Source organism: Cotesia glomerata, linkage group LG7 (assembly GCF_020080835.1).
Source record: "Cotesia glomerata isolate CgM1 linkage group LG7, MPM_Cglom_v2.3, whole genome shotgun sequence".
NCBI lineage: Eukaryota > Metazoa > Arthropoda > Insecta > Hymenoptera > Braconidae > Cotesia > Cotesia glomerata.
The window spans coordinates 20,505,154-20,526,640 of NC_058164.1; the positions used below are offsets into that span (position 1 = coordinate 20,505,154).

The following is a 21,487-nucleotide window of genomic DNA, read 5'->3' on the forward strand; positions in this document are numbered from 1 at the left end:
TCGAGTTTTGAAATTATCTCAAGTAAATTAGTTTATAATAAATAATAAATTGAAGTTTTATACGTAATGAAAAATTTTTAGGCCCTGAAAAGGGCCGTTTTTATTTCAGTTTGGAAATTCAAGGTCTATTTAGTTTTTAGCAGCGGTTTTCTTAGCTGGACTTTTGGCTGCTTTGGGAGCTGCGGCCTTTTTTGGTTTTGGTGCCTTAGGTTTCGCAGTTGGGGCTTTCGCAGCTTTTTTGGATTTTGGAGCAGCGGCTTTCTTGGCTTTGGGTTCGGCGGCAGCTTTAAGCTTAGCTGGTGCTTTAGCCTTCTGGGGAGAAGCTGGTTTCTTGGCAGCAGCTTTCTTCGGCTTAGTAGCTTCCTTGACGGACACTTTAGCCTCACTGGTCTTCTTGGTCACCGGTTTCTTAGCAGCGGCCTTCTTCGGAGCAGCTTTCTTTGCACTTGAAGCGGTCTTGGACTTGGCTGCAGGCTTGGAGACTGGGAGCTTGAATGACCCAGAAGCTCCTTTTCCTTTTGTTTGGACTAAAGTTCCTTTTTCAACGGCTGCCTTCAGGAACTTTTTGATGAACATCGACTGCTTTTCGATCTCAACCTTGTAGTTAGCAGCGATGTACTTCTTGATAGCCTGAAGTGATGATCCATTTTTTTCAGCAAGAGCTGTGACGGCAGCAGTAACCATGTCGCCAGCACTGGGATGAGTTGGCTTGGTGGCTGGTTTCTTGGCTTTGGTAACCTTCGTCTTCTTCAGAGAGTCAGTCTTAGCAACAACTTCCTTTTCAACTGGAGCTAGAGTAGGGGAAACTTCGGTGTCAGTCATGGTGGAGTTTTTTAATCTGTAAATCACACTTGATAAACTTTACAAATTGTTCGTTATAACTTTGATGGCGCTGACAGTTCTGCGTCGTGTGTACCGACTTTAGCGCGGACCATGGAGAGAGGGTGCCTCACATTTCACTCTACTGTTGTCGACAAATTTTCTTCAACAGTGTCCAGACCAAAGTTTATTTATTGTTTATTGAATATTTATACGATGAATTTGTACGTAACAAATCTTTTTTTTTATAACGAAATGTTCGATAACTATTTTTAACAGTTAACTTATCAAGAAAATCGTCGAGTAATAAGTTTTATATGGGTATTTGGAAAGCGCTAGGGTTCCTGACACCCTAGGTGTCTCAATTATATTGTTAATAAAGAATTTAATAATAATTAAATCTCCATAATGTTTATAGTAAAAGGATCTCAAATGTTTATTGTTTTAGAATTAATTTTTGGAATTTGCAAATCTTTATTTATTTCGGATATATGCTCGTATATATCCGGATTTTCCAAGCAGAGTTTTCAGTCTGGACTATTTATTGTTATTTTAAATTTATGAGATAATAATAATCAAAATTATGAATAAAAGAAGTAAAATCAATTATTTTAATAATTAATTAGAATCAAACCAATTTTTAGTCAAATAAGATCAACAGATAGGTAATCAATGTTCAGTAATGAGACGGTTTTGGTTATTGTAATTACGTCAATACTGGTAGTCCTATAGGTTTTTTTATAGGATATTAGAATTTCAAGAATAAATAAATGAATAAAAATAATAGTTTTAATATTATGATAGCATTCAAAAAGGTTTTATTTTAACTAATTTTTCACCTTAAAAAGTATAACATTATTAAATTCATAAGTCAACTATCAAACTATAATCATGAAATAATGTCATAAACTATTGAGCTAAAGCGAGGATTGCAAAGAATCACTACATTTTATCACATTAAAAAAATTTTAAAAATTTACTAACTAAAAGATATTATGTTTGTATAAAAATCACCGTTCGGCGATAAATAAAAGCAATCTTTGCAATATTAGTTTAAGAAAATTAAATAAAATTATTTTTTTACTGTTTGATGTGATTTCACTGACTTTAAATTTAAAATAATTGACTATCAGATAATTGGAAACTAAATTCACTTTTAAATACTTGAATTTCAATGAATTTTACAATATTCGCTTAATAGATTAAAATTAAAAATATTTTGTTTTATTGTTGACTCTGATTTCACTGAATTAAATTCTGATCACCAAATAAAAATACATCATATTTACTGTTAAATACTTTGATTTCAATAATTTTCGCAACTTTAGTTTTATATTGTTGACTCTCAGTTCACTAATTTGAATTTAAAAATAAATGATTGTTTAATTTAATTTTCGTTAATTGTAGTTCCAATATAAATTTTGTACTTTATTTTATGAATATAATTAATGATTGACGCAGAAAAATTGATAAATTAATGATTTTATTACTATTACACCTTGGAGTGACTATAGATAGTACTCCCTCATGGGAGAATCAAGTAACAAATTTGTGCAATCGCGCTATGAGTATTCTAGCACAATTAAAAATAAACAATGAAATATTTAGTGAAAGTTTACGTATTTATCTATAAAGTACCAAAATATGAACATGTTACTCCATATTTCAAAAAGTTAGGTTGGCTAAAGCTTGCAGCGAGAAGAGACTATTTCATTGCTTGTCTGTTTTATAAGGAAATTCGACTAAATTATCGGCAGCTATTCGGCTCAAAACTAGACTTTTTGCCTGTAGCACTGCGTAGAGGTGATGTCCGACAAGACTATCTTCGTATACCGCAGGCTAATTGTGTCATGTATGATAATTCATTCTTAATTCATGGCATACGTATCTGGAATGCACTGCCAGCTGAGACTGTGGCTGTAGATAATTTGGTTGAATTTAAAAATGCTTGCTTCAATCACTTTTTTGAACATGACAATTAACAATTGCAATCTTTATTTTGGATCGTATTTAAATATTTTTTCTTGTAGAATTATTATGACTTTAAATTAAGCTATTTGTTTGTATTAAATAATCTATTTGGATTTTATAACATTTCAAATTAAATCTAATTGTAAACCTTTAATTAGTTAAGTAATCTTGTAACCTATGTAAACCAATGTAATTTAAATATTGATGGCTTTGAGGGAGCTTAGGTTCCAGAGCCAAATAAATTTTTTATCTATCTATCTATCTATTTTGTTCGTTTTGGTGAGAAACTCCATAAGTCAACCAACTTCTAGTACATTAAGATACGAGTGGCTTAAATGAGCGATTATGACACGGCGGGAAGTTAGCGCACGAGCGAAGCGAGTGCGCTAACACGCCGTGAATGATCGCTCATTTAAGCCACGAGTATCTTACACTATTTTGTAGCACCAGTGTCCTAAATTCGTCTTCAGTTTTATTCAAATTTAAATATAAAAATTAATTAAGGAAAAGCAAAAATAGTATATCTTGCATAGCAGGACCGCAAGCATTCCAAATAAATAAAATTTAGAATGCTAAAATAAATAATTGCTTAAAAATGTAATAGTCTAATAGTATAATCTAATTGTAGTAATCGACAACGTCGCACGAGTTGCACTTACTATTTTTTATTACAAATGCAGCGATATATGTGGGCCCAAAATCGGGGTCCAGGGGCGAAGCCTCAGCGGGGGGTTGGGGGGGGGCCGGAGCCCCCCCAGTCCCAAAAAACAAATGAAAAGTTAAAAAAAAAGAAACAAATATATATCAAATAATAAATCCAAAGTGATTAATATTAATTAACAAAAAATAAATTCACACATTGAAACAATCAATACATAAAATTAAATAACATTAAATTTAACTGTCACTTTATAATTTTTTAATTTTCTTAAAAATGTTAATTTCCACTTTCTATTTATTATTAAAATCTTAACGAATATTTACCTTTCTTCTGATTGAACTTCAATGGTGAAATGGCAGTTTTGGAATACCATACATTGAGACCCTTCAAATTTTTTCACGCACAAACCTAAGTCTTGATCATAAAATACTGTAGAACAGATAAATGAATGAGGAGTTTCACAATCGTCGAATTGAGAAGTTGAATTTTTCTTTCTTGCAACAGTATTTTCTTGCAAAATAGATTTAAATTTTTTTTGATGGCGTAATGTATCAACTTTAACTTCATTTGATGCTGATGAACAAGGTTGGTCAAAGTTTGATGAAACATTATCTTTGGGTTTGGACATTGAGACTGCTGTTTAAATTAATTTTTCATTTAATACTGGTAAAACATTTGAAATTTTTGTAAAATTTTTTTTCGTCGAAACATCTGAATCGGTTGATTTATTCAAAACGGTAATGTTTGTAATTACAAACCTCCTGTAGTTACAGGGGATGGTTTAGTAGATGGAGGAGTGGATCCAACAGTATTTGTTTTTTTATCCAAAACAATTCCATCGGTGATCATAGAATGAGTACGTTTTTTAATGTTAACGGAATCGGCAATATAACCTTCAACTACTGTTGATGACTTCCAACCACCATGTCTCTTCATCACTGTCATATCACCTCCAGCATCAGCTAACAATGTGGCAGATGTTCGACGGAAACTATGTCCTGTGTATTTCTTTGCATTTTCTAATTTTAAAAATTCAGCAATGGTTCTAGGCATTGAACCAAACTTGTTAATTCCTATGGGCTGACAAGTACAGCGACCATTTTGGTAATTCAAAAAAAATCTATCTGTTTTATAGGTTTGCGTAGTCGTAATATATACCATTAATGGTAAATGATCTTGGCTGATTATTTTTTGTTATCGGAACTTTAATAAATAAAGTGTTCTCATCAATTTTTTTGACATCTTCCAGTTTCATGTTCATGAATTCACTTCTTCTTAAAGAACCGGAAATTCCAAATATTAAACAAACCTGTAACAGTAAGAATAAAATAAACAAATGTTTAGACTATACAGACATTTTCATACTAAACATATCAATAAATATTTAATTACCTTTGTAGCAAGATATTTATTATCAGGGGCTTCATTTAGAAATTTTTCGATATTTTCTTTTGTAAAAACTTCAGATTTTTTAGCAACGTATTTATACATTTGATTCTTCAAAAAAAAACGTTACTTTTTTGTAATTACCAATATCAATATCATCAAATGCTTTGATGGTAGTTTTCAACATCGAATGAAAAGCCCATAAACTGGGAGGGGCATATTTTTGAGAAAGATTATCAAATTAGACTACAATTAAATCTTCAGCAAAAGAATTTGATTTAACATTTTCTTTACGCCATGCTTTAAAAGCATTATAAGTTACCACATACATTCGTCTAGATTTTGTTGGCATTGATTGTAAAGCTATATTCTTCGCCTTTTCTTTTATCTCGTCAGGAACAAAATCATTATAATCATCGTCTAAATCACTGTAATCATTGTCCATATTTATTACGGAATAAGATTGTTGTTAAATTAAATAATGTTCAGAAAATCTTTCACACCAGAATAATGTTTACGACTGAGCGAAATCGTTAATAAAAAACATTTGAGAATCATTAATAGAGGTTTTAGCATACGTCAGACTGAATCATAACCGACAAAAAGATGTAATTTTAATCATTAATTATTTATTATTTTGTATTTTTTCGGGGCTTTGAATGTTTTTAAATATATTTTTTCGTTTTTTTTTTGCGGTGAAAGTCAAATTTTTAGAGCAGAGATGTATGAATTGATCGTAAATATGAGCCCGTAGCCTAAAAAATTTCTCTCTACTCGTTTCATAATTGTTTATTTAAGTCAACAGTTGAGCGAGTCCTAAATACGAATTTAGGACACGCAGTGCTATAAATGGTTTTTATATAATTAGGTTAAATGACTGATGTTGAGTTCTAAAAAATTTAATATAAAAGAAAAAAGAAATTAAAGGGATTTTTGTCTGAATTTTTATCCGAAAAATTATTTTACCAACTATTTCACATTTGAGCTTTTCGAAACATTTTAAATAGAACTCAAAAATTTCAACTGGCTACGTTTGAGTTTGAAGTTAAACATGAGTAAGAAAATTATACTGTATGAACAAAAACATTGTTGCTGTAAAATGATAAAATAACAATCGTTTAAAAAACGAAAAACAAGCTTTTATAGAAAACCAAACTGGAAAGTAAATAAAGTGGGTCAAAATGAAGTCCAAAGAAGTTGGTTACAAACATATAAACATACAGGTGAAGCTAATAAAAAGCGTGTAAAAAGATTTTTAAAAGTAAAGTGACACGTAGTAGTATGTAACAAGCCTTAAGAACTAGCATCCCAGCGTTACTTCGCAACTAAGTTTTCGTGGTGTAGTCGGTTATCACATCTGCCTAACACGCAGAAGGTCCCCAGTTCGAACCCGGGCGAAAACAATTATTTTGTTTTTTTTTTTTTAACTTTTTTTGTTTTTGCTTTGATTCAATACAAAATATATTATTCAAAATAGTTGACGTGAACTTGCATTTTAATTTTTTTGAAAAATATTTATATTTATAATTTAAAAAATTTATATTACAATTTCCATACTTAAATATTTATAAATAACTTCAAAAAATAATTAGAATTTATATCTTTAACAATTATATAGTCTTAAAAAATATATATATTGTAGGTCAATGTTAGAGTAATACGTGCAAGAAAAGCTAAGGTGTACCATACGACTTTGGCATAAAAAAAATTTTTTTTAAAATATAATCGCATTTTTACCGATGACCGACTGACCCGATTATCGAGCGAATTTTTCTAGGAATACTGATTAGTGATATTGATATCTTAAAACCCATAAGCACTTTTTTTAATATTATCAAGTAGATTCGGAGAATAATGATTTGAAAGAAAAAAAAAACTTTTATTTTTTACACAAAAACGCGTGATATTTCAGAGTTGAAACTGCGGGGCTAAAATGTTGTCCACTGTATAAGGTATTTCAGGAAAAAAAGTTAGCCATATTGCAATGGGGGCTTTTTACCCCGGTTGTTTTGTTTTAAAAGAGCATTTATTTATCTTTTTGTTCATTACATAACGTTGTTACATGTATATTTGTTCTTATATTAATATTAAATTGTACTTATCTCTTTTGAGACTTAACCAATTGTTTTTATGTTTTTTGATTCATAAATCTTATAAAGTTGTTTTGTTTAATTTCGTGGTAAAAATTTGAAAAAAAATCCACTAAATCTTGTGTAATTTATCTTAAAGACTAACTTAAAACTGTCTTAGAAAATATTTACAATATTTTCAGTTTTCTTAAATGTATCAGGTTATGATTTTTGGAAATAACATTTTATTTAAACTTAAAGGAGTATTTGGTTTGGGAGTTTATGTTTGATGATGTATGGTACTTCATTTACATTGTGATAAAATAAATTTTTAAAATGCCTATTAGATGTTCGATTCGTTGTTCATAAAATAATTTAGTTTGATTCCTAATCTCGTGATGCATATTATTTATCTGTGCCTAGTTATTGATTTTTCTATTGGATGTATATGGTTGCGCGTTACATATCATTCGGAGAGTTTTATTTTCTATTATTACTATTTTATTTAGGTTTGATTGACTAGCGTTGCTCCATACGGGAGCAGCATACAATAATAGTGGCTTAATCATACTTTTATATAATATCATTTTGTTTTTAATACTCAGTTTGCTGTTTCTACTGATTAATGGATAAAGTATACCTTTAATTTTATTTGTTTTTTCACAGGCATATGTTATATGCTGTGAAAAGGTTAATTTATTATCTAAAATTGCACCTAGGTATTTAATTTGAGTTTTAGGATTAATAATTTCATTTTCAAGAGTAATGTAGAGATCAGTTTCATTTTTCTTAAGTTTTACTTTTTTGCTGAAAATAGCTAATTCAGTTTTTGAGGCGTTTAATTTGATTTTCCATTTTTTAAAATAATCGTTTATTTTGTCTAGATGTTTTTGCAGGAGATCTATGACTTGTTTTTTGTTCCATGAGGCCACTGCTACTGCAGTGTCGTCTGCGAATAGTCCTAGTAATACTCGTGTGTCTCTGGGTATGTTGTTAACAAAATATAAAAATAAGGATGGTCCTAGTATGGATCCTTGTGGGACCCCAGCAACTACACGTTGTTTTCTTGATGATTTATTATTAACTATTACTTTGAAAAATCTCTCTGATAGGTAGCTGTCTATTATTTTAATTATGTATGTCGGTAGGTTTGCTTCTGTCAATATCAGTAATAGTCCTAGGTGCCAGATAGAGTCGAATGCTTTTTCGATATCTAATAGGGCCATAGCGGTTGATTTATTCCAGTTAAAATTATTTGATATGTGTGCTGTGATTCTTGCCAATTGATGTACTGTGCTTCTTTTTTCACGAAAGCCGAATTGTTCTTCTATAAATGTGTTATTGTTTTTTTCAAATGTTTTAATTCTGTTTAGTATTATAGACTCGAATATTTTGCTAAGGGTAGATAGCAGACTAATTGGGCGATAATTTTGGGGAAATAGTTTGTCTTTATTGGGTTTTTTAAATGTCAGCACATGTGCTATTTTCCATGCTATTGGAAAGTAAGATAATTTGAGACAATTATTAAAGATATGATTTATTTGCACTAGGGCTTTTTTTGGTAGGTTTTTAATTATTATATTTTGGAAACTGTCTGGCCCTGGCGCTTTTCTTGATTTAGTTTGTTTAATAGCTTTTAATATTTCTGAGGGGCTACTTAGTATAATTTCATCCGGGTTTATGGTTGTCTGTGTTAGCTGTCTATAAGCATTGATTGCTTTTTGTTCTATTTCATTATCTCTATAGTTTTCTGTTATGTGGTGTACTCATTCAAAATATTCTGCTAATGTATTAGCTTTATCGTAGTCTGTGAAAACAAGTCCGTTAGGTCCGTGTAATGTAGGAATCGTAGTATTTGTTTTTTGGTGAATGCTTTAGCTGTTTGCCATAGCGAATTATTTGAGACTTTAAGGTTTTCTAGTCTTTTGTTCCATTTTTTGTTATTATGATTGTTTATAGCTAAATTAATTTCTTTAGAATTTAGAAGTTTAGAAAGGTCGTTTTTAAGAGTTCTATAAGAATCTCGTCCAGTTTGTTGGTAAGCACGTCTTAGATTGTTTCTATTTTTTATCATAGTTAGTATGTGTTCTAGAAGTGGATCAGGTTTTGAGTCTGTTGTTATTCGCGGTATCGACTTGTCTATTGCTTTAGAGATGATATTGGTTAGGCTTGAAACCGAGTTGTCTATTTTACTTGTTGTATTGAGTTGGGTGGTGATTTCAATATTACTGTTGATGGTTTGTTTGAACTTTTTCCAATTAGCTTTCTTGTAATTAAGTCTTGGTATGGTATTATTATAGTAGTTGATTTGAAAGTCTATATCCAAGATAATGGGCATGTGATCAGAATCTAATTCATTTAGGGTTTCTATTGTATGACAGTGGTGAATATTTTTTAGTATTGCGAAATCTACTATGCTAGGTAATCCCTCATTTGTGAGATATAATGTGAAGTTATCTGGGGCTGCTATTTTGAGGTTAAATTGATTTGTAAATTTATAAATAATGTTACCGTTATAATTATTGAAATTACAGTTCCAGGATGTATGTTTTGAGTTGAAGTCGCCTATCAGTATTACGGAGTTGGAGCTATTAAGTATTTTTGTAAGTTCATTAACATCTAATTTGTTGTATTTATTATTTATTGTTGGTCTTATATAAATTGAAAAAATACTAATATTATTTATTTTAATACCAAGTGTTTCTATGGTCTGTAAGTTTAATTGAATTATAGATTTTTTAATAATTATGAGAAACCCTCCGCCCTGCGGTTATTCTGTCCTGTCTTGTCGATAAATTTTATAGCCTTGGAGTGTGCTTAAATTATTTTTAGTCATTTTAGTTTCGTTTACTGTCATTATATCTATGTCATGTTTGAATATAAAATTTTTTAATTCTGTCCATTTATAAGTTAATCCGTTAGCGTTCCAATAACTTATTTTTAAAGATTTATTGTTTTTAAGGCTCATCTTGGGCGTCATTAAGAGATTCGTAGCCTAGTTCTCTTGCAAAATCTAATATAGCCTCTAATTGTGCATTTATATTATCCTTATTTTGTCGTAGTTTACTATTTAAGATTTTAATTTGAGATATCATTTTTGTAAAATCAAAGATTTCATAAACTAATTTAATTTCATTGACTAATGTTGCTATTGTTTGTATTTCTACACTGTTAACAATATTAGGATTTAAATTAGAATTACTATTTAATGCCTTATTATAATTGTCCTTGCTTGGAGGTGTGTGCGTAGTTTCAATCCTGTTGGGGTCTTGAATGCTTCTTCTATTGTTGTTTGGTAAAGGTGGGTAGTGTTGTTGTCTAATAGGTGGTGGTGGTGGTGGTGGTTGTTGCGTCGTCTCTGCTGATTTGATTAGTTGATGTTTTTGGTTTCTGGTTCGTTGTTGGGCTTCAAGGTATCTGATGTATATGCTACAGCCTTTAAAATTTGCTGGATGTTCTTGGTTGCAATTTACACACTTAGGTGACGTGGTAATTGCTTTCTGGCAGTCTTTTGTGTTGTGGTCTCCAGTGCGGTTCCATGCGTTTTCATCCTCGGACAAAATATCCCCGACAAAATATCCTCGACAAAATATCCCCGGACAAAATATCCTCGAGACAAAATATCCTCAGACAAAATATCCTCGCGACAAAATATCCTCGTGACAAAATATCCTCGCGACAAAATATCCCCGACAAAATATCCCTAATAAAATACGAATTATCGGGAACTAACATATGATTGTATGACAAAAAAGATGGAGGATTTAATTAAAAGAAATAAAAAACAAGTTAATATTTTATAATAAATATTTATTTTTAATCAGTCTTTCATTTTATATTGTATTAATTCGATAATAAACTAACACAAACGCGGGTAATCGTGTTGCGCTCTTTTAACATGATTTTTGTGTGTATTTATTCGATAATAAACTAACACAAACGCGGGTAATCGTGTTGCGCTCTTTTAACATGATTTTTGTGTGTATTTATTCGATAATAAACTAACACAAACGCGAATAATCGTGTCGGAGATATTTTTTATTGGGATATTTTGTCCGGGGATATTTTATTGGGGATATTTTGGCACGAGGATATTTTGTCACGAGGATATTTTGTCACGAGGATATTTTGTCTGAGGATATTTTGTCTCGAGGATATTTTGTCTCGAGGATATTTTGTCCGGGGATATTTTGTCGAGGATATTTTGTCGGGGATATTTTGTCCGAGGATGAAAACGCCTGATACCCTCCAGTGCATTTTACGCATTTGGGTTTACGATGGCAGTTCGATGATCCATGTCCAAATTCTTGGCAATTATAACATTGTGTGACTAATCGTGAGTTGACCTATCTTTCTATACGTACAATGTATTCATGGACGTGTTTGGTTTTGAGAACTGAGTTGATATCTGTTTGAGCACTAACTGAAAGGTAGTAGAATGGGTAATGATTTAAGTTACCAGTCTTCGACTTCATCTCGGCTACTTTAATTGGTTGTATATCATATTTTTGTATTTCTTGAATTATTGTTTCGATGTTCAATCGAGGTAAGCCTTTAATAACGAATTTTTTGTCCTTGTCTTCAGGTTGCGTGTATGTATGATATGGTATTTTAGCTGTTTGTAGGTATTTTTCAGCGGTGTCATGGTCTTTTTTGGTTTAGTTTAAAAGTGTGAGTGACCATTTTGTATGTTTCATCAAAATAGTTGTTATTAGTTTTCTCAATTCAGTAATGTGTACTGTTAAATCATTGTAGTTTATGTCTGCAGCCTTGATGATAATTGGTATTGGTTTATATTTTCTTGGAAGATTTTCGTCTTCTTCTTCGGTTTCCATCGTGTCATCTCCTTCAGATTTTGTTTCGTGGGTCGTAATGTCCTTGTTATTATTAATCTTGTCAGTTGATTGTTGAGTACCCTTCTTCATCTTTTTTTTGTTTGGGAACGTGAACCCTTCTGGGTCTACTTTTTCATCTTAGCTTTGATTTTCACAGGAGGGTCAATCTTGATCCGTTTCTCTCAGCACTCCGATGTGATCAAGATGACAACCAATCTATCTATCATTCGAATCAATGATCACACTTTACTTGTCAAGACGAACGAAAGACTAAAAATCGGGGTTTCAGTTGTTATCTGGTTGTACTGTGTAGCTGCTGGCGTCATTGATGGAGCTGGAAGTGGCTGAGGTTGATGATGGAGAAGTCTTTTGGTTTTGGGCAGTGCCGGGAAGTTCGCAGGTGTCATCATTGACAGAGCAGGATGCTGCTTTTTTGATTGGTGTTGAGTATTTTTCCTTTTTACGAGTTTATCCAAGTAGTTAAGGTAGATTTGACATTTACTGCAGTTTCCAGGATGTGCTAAGTTGCAGTTGGCGCAGATTGGTTTAGTTTGTTCATCTTTTTTGCATTATTGTGTTTTGTGTTCGCCTGCACACTTCAAACATTTAGGTTTTCTGTGGCAGTGTTGAGAGCCGTGACCAAACTTTTGATAATTGTAACATTGAGTTCTTTGTCTCGGGTTAACATAGCGTTCTACCCTGACAATATATGCATCTATGTTTTTTAATTTGTATATTATGTTGACATCTGTTTCTGGTCCGACTGACCGATAGTAGAAAGGAAACATGTTTTCTCCTTTAGATCTCATTTCAGCTACTTTCAATGGTTTATTTCCAATTTTCTCAATTTCATCGATGATGAGTTGGGTCTCGACTTTAGGTAGACCTTTGATTACGAACTTTTTAACTTCCCGCTAAGAAAATCGAAGATTTTCAAAAATCGGGAAGTTATTGTTTTCACCCCGTTTAGCAAAAATCGAGTTTTCATCAGATCTCGACGTTTTAAGGTCATAGGAAGCTTACCTGACTACCCCCGCGATGTTGTCACTATGTCTGTATGTGTTCTAAAATGTTCTAAAATGTTCTAAAATGTTCCCTCAAACTTAGATTTCCTGTGAATTTGAACCGATTTTGACCGATAGATTTTGAGAAATTTTGAAAAATCTAAAAAAAAATAAGAAAAAAATTTTTTTTAAAGTGGTTTTTTTGGAATAACTTTTAAACGGCTCTATCGATCAAATTCAAAAACTAACCCGCCCTTAAGCTTGAAAAACCACGTCAATCGCCACCAAGCTGGTCGAAGTCGGTTGATTCGTTCGAGAGATATCGTGAACGAAAGAAAACCGAAAAAAGTGTTTTTTCGGGATTACTCCGAAATTTTTGGTTCGATCAATTAAAACCTGAAAATAACTTATGTGGACGATAAAACTGCGACGAATGCCGCCAACTGCGTGAAAATCGGTTGATCCATTCAAAAGTTATTGCGGTTTGAAAATTCCAAAAATAGTGTTCTATGAAACTTCTATCAAACTTTTGAGCTGGGAGAGCTCAAACGCATAGAAATATCATTTCTTTGAACTCAGCGAGCTCAAAATATCACATAAATTATATTTTGAGCTCAAAAATCTCAAAAATGTCATAAGTACAATTTTAAGCGCCCATCAGGAATGGAATTAGCGGGAAGTTGCAGGGATGGCCTTTAGGGTGAACCGTTTTTCTAATTTTTTTCCTTGTTTTCTGGTTTAGCATATGTGTAGTAGTGGATGCCTTCTCTTTTCAAGTGTGTCTGAATTTTTTCATGATCTTCGTTTGTTTGAGGGTGGTAGATAGTGAATGATTTTCTTGTGTGTTTCATAGTTGTGTTTGGGAGATCTTTTCGGATGTTTTTAGTTAATTGTAATAATTCATCGTGTTTAACCTCTTCAGAATTTACGACAATTGGCGCTGGTCTTCTAACTTTTTTAGTTTTTTCATTTTCATCATACTCTTCTTCTCCACTATCACTGCCATGTGCTCTCTTAAATCGAAATAGTGACTATAGTGACTATTCACTATTTTTGCAGTGCAGAGTAGATCACTAATTCAAATAGTGGTATACTTTTCACTACTAAATAGTGAATAATCACTATTTCATAGTCGAAAGTCACTATTTCGATTTAAGAGAGTGAGCCTTGCATTTTTCTTCTTTTACGAGATTTTTTAGTAAAACCATCGGGGTCCGTCTGCCCGCTGTTGCCGGCAGGACTCATAGTTGAATAGCTGCCGTAGATGTTCGTTTAGCGTTGAGTTATAGTCACTATAGATAGATACGTTCGATTCGACGGACGAAGCAAGAATCCTAATATAATCAATCTTCGAGTCCCGTCAATGGTGTTAAATCTAATACTCAATACATAGCGGCCGGAGTGCCACAAGGTTCATTCAATACTAGGACCTCAACTTTTTTCATACTACATAAATGATTTACCAATAGACCAAAATACTAACACAGCACTTTTTACCGATGACACTGCAGTGTATGTAACGTCTTGGAATGAAATAAATGCTCTAAATAAAATATAAAAAACTCTTAATAATTTTATGGAATTTTACGAGAAATGAAAAATTAAAATTAATGCTGCAAAAACTGAAAGTATTATCTATAGCTATAATAATAAATTAAAGAAAGGTGAAATGGATCTCAGTATAGAAATAAATAATGAAACAATTAATCTTAAAAATCCTGTTAAGTATTTAGAAGTAACTCTGGACAATAAATTAAGCTATCAACTACATATCACCAAAGCGTACAATAAAGCATATAGCATAAGAAACTTATTAATTCCACTAATAAACAACTTTTATGAAATTAGTGTTAAGCAACATCAAATCCTACATGACGTAGGAATCTATGATAAAAACAACGTACCTTTTAAAATTAAACATAAGTTTATCATATTTAGCTTTAAATAGATATAAGTGTATATAGTAGGTCATAAGAAGTTGTAAGCAAAACTATCTAAAGGGTTTTTTTCACATTTTTTTCCCAGAAATCTATGTCCAAACATTGAATAAATCAACAAAAAAACTAAATACTAAGAAACAAAAATTAAACTGCATATATTGTTCAAACAAATAGGAACAGATGAAGTAAAAATGTAATAACTCATGTAAAAACAAATGATGAATAAAGAGATTTTTAAATTCAAACTACTGTAACTACTAACTACCAAAATATATCATAACGAAAAAAAGTTTGGCAAACCCAAAAGTGCACGACTCATAATGCTTATTCGTTCGATAAATAAAAAAAAATAGTTTATGTTCTGAAAAAATATTTTTTTTTTATTTTATTTAAATATTACTTTTGGAATTTACTATTTTTTGTTTGTTTGTTATTTTTTTTTTTTTTTCTATTGCATTTAAATACAATTTATTTTTTATTTTATTTTATTTATTTTTTCATTTCAAATATCGTGCGGTGTTTTAAACTGTTCATGCGCACTGAGTGTACGCCAGCATCAGCTGCCATGCATGTCGGTAGAGTCGGTAGAACATTTACTGATACGGATATATATAGGTGTATAAACACTCATGTGTATTTTTTTCATTGATTTTAGTTTTTCATTAATAACAATTAAACAACACTAAATAAGATAACTATCTTTAATGGTAATCTCCGCAAAGTGGATGTCAAGCTAATAAAAAAAAATTAGGAAAACGGTTGACCCTGAAGGCCATCCCTGCAACTTCTCGCCAACGCTATACCTAAACGCTTGAAATTGCACGCATGACGTTTTTGAGCTCTTCGAGCTCATAAATACAATTTGTGTATTATTTTGAGCTCTCTGAGAGAGAGTGTTCTCTAAACACTATTTTTTGAATTTTCAAATCGCAATAACTTTTGAATGAATGAACCGATTTTCACGCGGTTGGTGGCATTCGACGCAGTTTTTTAAGCTTCATAAAGAATCTTCAAGTTTGAATTGATAGAGCGAAAAATTTCGAAGTAATTTCGAAAAAACACTTTTTTCGGTATTCTTTCGTCAACGATAACTCACGAACGAATCAACCAATTTTGACCAGATTGGCTGCGATCGACGTGGTTTTTTCATGTTAAAAGCTGATTAGTTTTTGGAATTGATCGGTAGAGCCGTTTAAAAGCTCTTCGAGCTCAAAAATATAATTTTCGTGTCATTTTGAGCTTTCCGAGCTCAAAAATCTGATAAAAGTTTAATAAAACACGATTTCTTAAATTTTAGAACCGCAATAACTTTTGAATGAATAAACCGATTTTCACACAGTTGGTGGCATTTAACGCAGTTTTTCAGGCCTCATGAAGAATTTTTAAGTTTCAATCGATCGAAGTAGGAATTTCTATATAATTCCGAAAAAACATTTTTTTCGGTTTTTTTTCGACAACGATAACTTTAATTTTTTTAATTTATTTCTTCGATATTTATATTATTTGATGCGATTTCTATTGGTATTGTTTTGTTGTGACCAAAGCATTATAATTATTAAAATATGCAATATAAGTTCGTGTTTCAACACTATCTAAATATCTTGTAAAAATAGCATCTATTGTCGTTCCTGAATTTCTAGTTGGTGTATTTGAATTATTATACATCAATTATTGATGTATTGCCATCTAAAGTTCTAATATGTATTTACTAAACGAATTCTCGATCTCCCTTACTCTCTCTCAATCTTTCTCACTAGCTCTCTCCCACCTCTCGCTCTATGGCACGGTGCGTGATGCGACGTTCACTCTATCTCACTTTCTCTCTCGATCTTTCTCACTCGCTTGCTCCCTACTCTCGCTCCATGGCTATGTGCTTCATGCTACGTTCGCTCTTTCTCACTCTCTCTCAATCGGTCTCAATCGCTCTCTCCCTCTTCTTCGACAAAAACGCTGTACATCTTCGTGACGCTAATATTACTATTATTGCGTTTCATCCGTAAAAATTTTACCCTCATGCGCTGAAAGAAGTGTCACTTTAAAAAACTGATTGAATTCGTGACTTTTTACGCAAGTTATCGTGTTTCAAACGGAAAATTGTGTTGATTGACGGGAATTTTCTTTGAACTATTTTGATATTTTTTATGGTTCTATTATCTTAAATTGATTTTTACCACTGTCAGAATTAATCTCCATTGAATTATCTATTGAATGATGCGCAAATTAATTAGACTACGTGGAACACCAATCGTGTAATTAATTAAATAGTTGCGAAATCGAGGCAAAACAAATTTTTTGATCGTAAAGCACTCTCTGATGCTTCACATCATGAGTCGTGCAATATATACAGATTTCATATTTTTATCTTTTTTTTTTTTTAAATAAATAAATTCTAATTGGATATTTCTTTCTTTTTTCCCACTTACTATAATAATGATATTAGGCAGAGTACAAAATAAACAAAATATTGTATCGATATACGCTCTAAATTGTATATAGTAAAGAAGTACGTGAGTGAAATGTTTAAGAATAATTTTTGATGAGTAAAAATGACAATATTGTGTCAACTGGTTATGGGAAAATTAGAAAAAGAAGGTAGACCCTATAATAAATTAAACAACGTGAAGCCGTAAACTCTTTCAGCCGATAGTATAGTAAATTAAACTGTACAATTTCTTACTTCTTCTCCACCACTACTAATCCAAAATGTGGAGGAGCTCGATACATGATGAGATGTTAAAGAAAAATGAGCATATTATATTCATTTTGTTCCTAACCTTCAAGCGTGCAAGCGTGTTTGTTAGAAAATTCAGTGAATTTAATGATAATTATTTTTCCGTGAAGATAAAGCATACTTTTTTTATAATGGCGGGTAAATGGTATTTCACAAAAAAAGAGTTGCGTAAATCACCGAGTGCCAGAGTGGGTATCAGTGCAAAGCAAGAACAAGATTACAAACGACAGGCTGCGTGTCTGATAAACGACATGGGCCAACAGTTGAAAGTTTCTCAGTCATGTATCAATACCGCAACTATTTACATGCATAGGTTTTATGCATACCACCCGCAATCAAAGTTCAAAAAGTGTTCAGTTGCATGTGCAACTTTGTTCCTGTCTGCAAAAGTTAAAGAAACACCTTTAAGACCAAAATTTGTGATTAAAACTATGTACCAGTGCTTGGATAAAAATTCTAAGCAGATCAATATACATTCAGAAAACTTCAAGGAAAAAGTTAATGAATTACTTTTCGACGAATTAATTTTATTAACGACTTTGGGATTTGTGACTGAAATTGAACACCCCCATGCTTATGTGATCGAGTTTTGTCAAAAGTTGAACATGAGTAAAGAATTTTCGCGGCTTGCTGACAAAATAGCGACTCATTGTCTCCAATTGACTTCAATGTGTTTAAGGTACAAACCCAAGGACATTGCAATTTTTTGTGTTCATCTGACGATTAAATGGTCTCATTTCAAGATCCAGGAAATCGTCGATGGAAAATCTTGGCTCCAGCGCTTGAATTCCAAGGTCACTGATCAACTTTTATGGAAAATGGAAAAAGAGTTTAAAAGTATCTTGGACACATGTTCGTCACGGATTCAAACTCGAGTCATGGATCTTTTTAAGAAAAATTCCGTGCCTCCGGCTTCGATTCAAAATAAAACGTCTGATAGGTTGTTTAAAGGTAAAAACTCACTTCAGCGGTCAATAATTAGTTTCCACGATTATCTTGTTAGAACAAAGAACCAAAAATTAAATAATAATAATAATAATAATAATAATAATAATAATAATAATAAGGCTTTTGAGACATCTTTAGATATATCTGTAAGGTCAGTGCCAATATCAAATGAGCCTGTAACACCAAGTGTAAGAAATTCATTATTTGGAATTCGCGGCACTATCAGCAGAAACAGCCGTAAACGTAAGAGTAGTTTAGATTTAAATAATATATCCACTCCAGCTAAAAAATTCAAGCCGAGTTGAAAAATTTACTATCCATAAGTTCACTATTTTAAGTGCATGTAATTACAATCTTTTAAACAATTAGGAATTATTAAAAATTTTTAAATCGGTGAGTGTAAATACATTATTTATAATTTTGTAATTAAATTCCGATGTAAATTTACAATTATTTAATAAATTACATGGTAAGTATAAGTATCAATATAAAATGACATGATTTTAATAAGACAAACGCTTAATGTATTATACACAAAATTTTTTGACACAACGAAAAATTTTTTTTTGTATGGCGATAATCAGAGCTGTGAAAATTATTTTTATAAAAACCAAATAAATAATATACATTTATACCAAATAATTTAATTAAAAAAATAAGCTTTAAATTTTTATTGTAATTATTTATTTATTTATTTATTTCAAATCGAATAAACGCCGATCGGCTATATACATACAAGGTTTTTAAAAGATTAAATAATTAAATGATTAGATAGCATTATTTTCGTACATGAACTAGAAAAAATATACAGTTAAGAAATTATTGCACAGATCGATAAACTAATGGAGTAGTAATAAGTTTTTTACATTAGATGGCAAGGAGGAGAGTGTACCACCGAAGTAATCTAACTCAGTACAGTGATAATTAACTAAGTCCGCAATTCTGTTTATTGGTCCATAACATACGTAGTTTTTTATTATTTTTATTGAGTACAGCAGCCAACGGGATCTCAGATCTGGTCTTGAACAGATAAAACTAAACTGTTCCAAGATTTCAGGAGAATCGATATGTCTATTGATTGTTTTGTAAAAGTGGATTAGGTCAGCACACTGTCTACGACTCTGCATACTATTTATCTTGTACTGACTGTAAATACACAGTAAAAAATTTTTCGTCATTGTGTAAAGTGTAAAAATGTTTGTGTAGAATTTAACATTTTAGTATGTTGATTCAACACAATAGAGTGATGATTCAACACAAAATGTGTAAAAAAAGTCATCAACACTAATTTTTGTGTTAAATTTAACGAAAAATTTTTTACTGTGTATCGTCAATATTCCTTGAACGTAGACGGTATACTATGTATTTGCAGAGCTTGCGTTGGATTTTTTCTATTTTACTTATCATTATATTCGTAGCAGGAGACCATACTATTGATCCGTATTCAAGGATCGGTCTGACCAAGGAGTTGAAAAGATGAACCAATGTGTGGTTGTTTTTAAAGTCTTTCCCGGATCTGAGGATATACCCAAGAACTTTGTAAGCTTGCGAGACAATCTTGTCAATGTGTGCCGAGAAAGTAAGTTTAGTATCGAAGATAATCCTGAGATCCTTGATCGAGGAAGAGTTCGGCAATTGTTGTCCATTAATATTATAATTGTGCGTCCTGTAGCCATGTGATCTGGTGAATATCATGATTGCGCATTTATTGATGTTCAAGTTGAGTTTATTCTTATGGCACCAATTGTGCAATTTGTCAATATCCAGCTGAAATTATATTTTAAAATAAAATTATTGTTATCATTATAATTTTCGTTAAGAATTAACAAATTAAAAAATTAAGAATATATGTTCTAGTTTAAGCTTAATAAGGAGTTAAATATTTAAGTTGAAGTTTATAATGTGATGCAGTGATATCTAGACAATAAGAGAGATGTTAATTTATGTATTTTTCTAACTAAGTTCATTTTTAGGCCGTCAGGCTGAAATAGATAAATAATAATAATTATAATTTTCGTTTTTTAGTCTTAATTTTAAATAATTTAATCCTAATTTCACAATTTATCAAGGTGATAATTCAAATTTATAAGATAACAGAGCTTTTCTCTATTGAATAAAATAATATTTCACTAAACAAAAAATTAACTTGAATCAAGAGAAAAATTTTTCAACTAAAAAAATAATTTTGAAGAGTTTCATTGTCTTGAATAAAGACGAAAAATTTTTGAATTAAGCAAAATTTACTTAAACCAAGAAAAATGTTTAGTTTAAGAATTTTTCTGCTCAAATCAAGATGATGAAATTCTTCAAAATTATTTACTTGATTCAAGTAAATTTTTAACTTCCCGCTAAGAAAATCGAAGATTTTCGAAAATCGGGAAGTTATTGGTTTAACCTCGTTTTTCGAAAATCGAGTTTTCATCAGATCTCGACGTTTTGAGGTCCTAGGAAGCTTCCCTGACTATTCCCACGAAGTTGTCACTATGTCTGTGTGTGTGTGTGTGTGTGTGTGTGTGTTTGTGTGTGTGTGTGTGTGTGTGTGTGTGTGTGTTTGTGTGTGTTTTTATCTTAGGGGAGTCCTTCTTACGGATTCCAGGCATAGTTGTTTGGCCTGGATATGTGGCGACTCGACGCAGTGTCATACTAAAACTCGACCCTAACGCCCCTACCCACTAAACCCTAAACCCCTTTTCTTCTTTCCTCTAATCCCTCATGGAAACCGCCGTCAGGCATTACTTCGTGAGGGGAGGATCCAGCTACCGCTATTCCTTCTGGTGGCTAAGGTGTTATTTTTCCTTCCTTCTAGTTTCTGTCATTTGCTCTTTTTCTTTCAATGGAACGCAGCTCTGTAAGCACTTCTGTGGCAAAAGTGCTGTAGCGTTCAAGCAGTTTGATTCGACAACATTGCATCTACTATTGTCTCTGGTTGGATTCTCCAGTTCAGGATCCTCTCTAACTCCTCACGCTGAGGATCGAAACGTGGACACACAAAGAAAACGTGCCTTGCGTCCTCAATAACCCCTGGACAAGACGGGCACTCCGGAGAATCGTCGTGCTTAAAGCGGTGCAGATACTCTCGAAAGCACCCATGTCCTGACAACATCTGCGTTAGGTAATAGTTGA

General features: G+C 31.8%; 3 protein-coding genes and 1 non-coding gene across 4 annotated transcripts; 2 read left to right on the forward strand and 2 right to left on the reverse strand.

The window, feature by feature from the left end:
- Nucleotides 1-78: 78 nt before the first annotated feature.
- Nucleotides 79-895, reverse strand: LOC123269208 (histone H1-beta, late embryonic-like). The gene has a single exon (XM_044734801.1). It carries the CDS (start codon nt 820-822, stop codon nt 130-132), a length of 693 nt encoding a protein of 230 aa, XP_044590736.1. The 5' UTR covers nt 823-895; the 3' UTR covers nt 79-129.
- A 5,271-nt stretch (nt 896-6,166) lies between these two features.
- Nucleotides 6,167-6,240, forward strand: Trnav-aac. Its single transcript has one exon. It is a non-coding gene; the product is annotated as a tRNA-Val (tRNA).
- Nucleotides 6,241-17,547: 11,307 nt separating this feature from the next.
- On the forward strand, nt 17,548-19,267 carry LOC123269735 (cyclin-T1-like). Its single transcript, XM_044735571.1, has 2 exons — nt 17,548-18,367; nt 19,236-19,267. The coding sequence occupies exons 1-2, from the start codon at nt 17,548-17,550 to the stop codon at nt 19,265-19,267; spliced, it is 852 nt and encodes a 283-aa protein (XP_044591506.1).
- A 414-nt stretch (nt 19,268-19,681) lies between these two features.
- Nucleotides 19,682-20,059, reverse strand: LOC123269736. The gene has a single exon (XM_044735572.1). It carries the CDS (start codon nt 20,057-20,059, stop codon nt 19,682-19,684), a length of 378 nt encoding a protein of 125 aa, XP_044591507.1.
- Between the last annotated feature and the right edge of the window lie 1,428 nt (nt 20,060-21,487).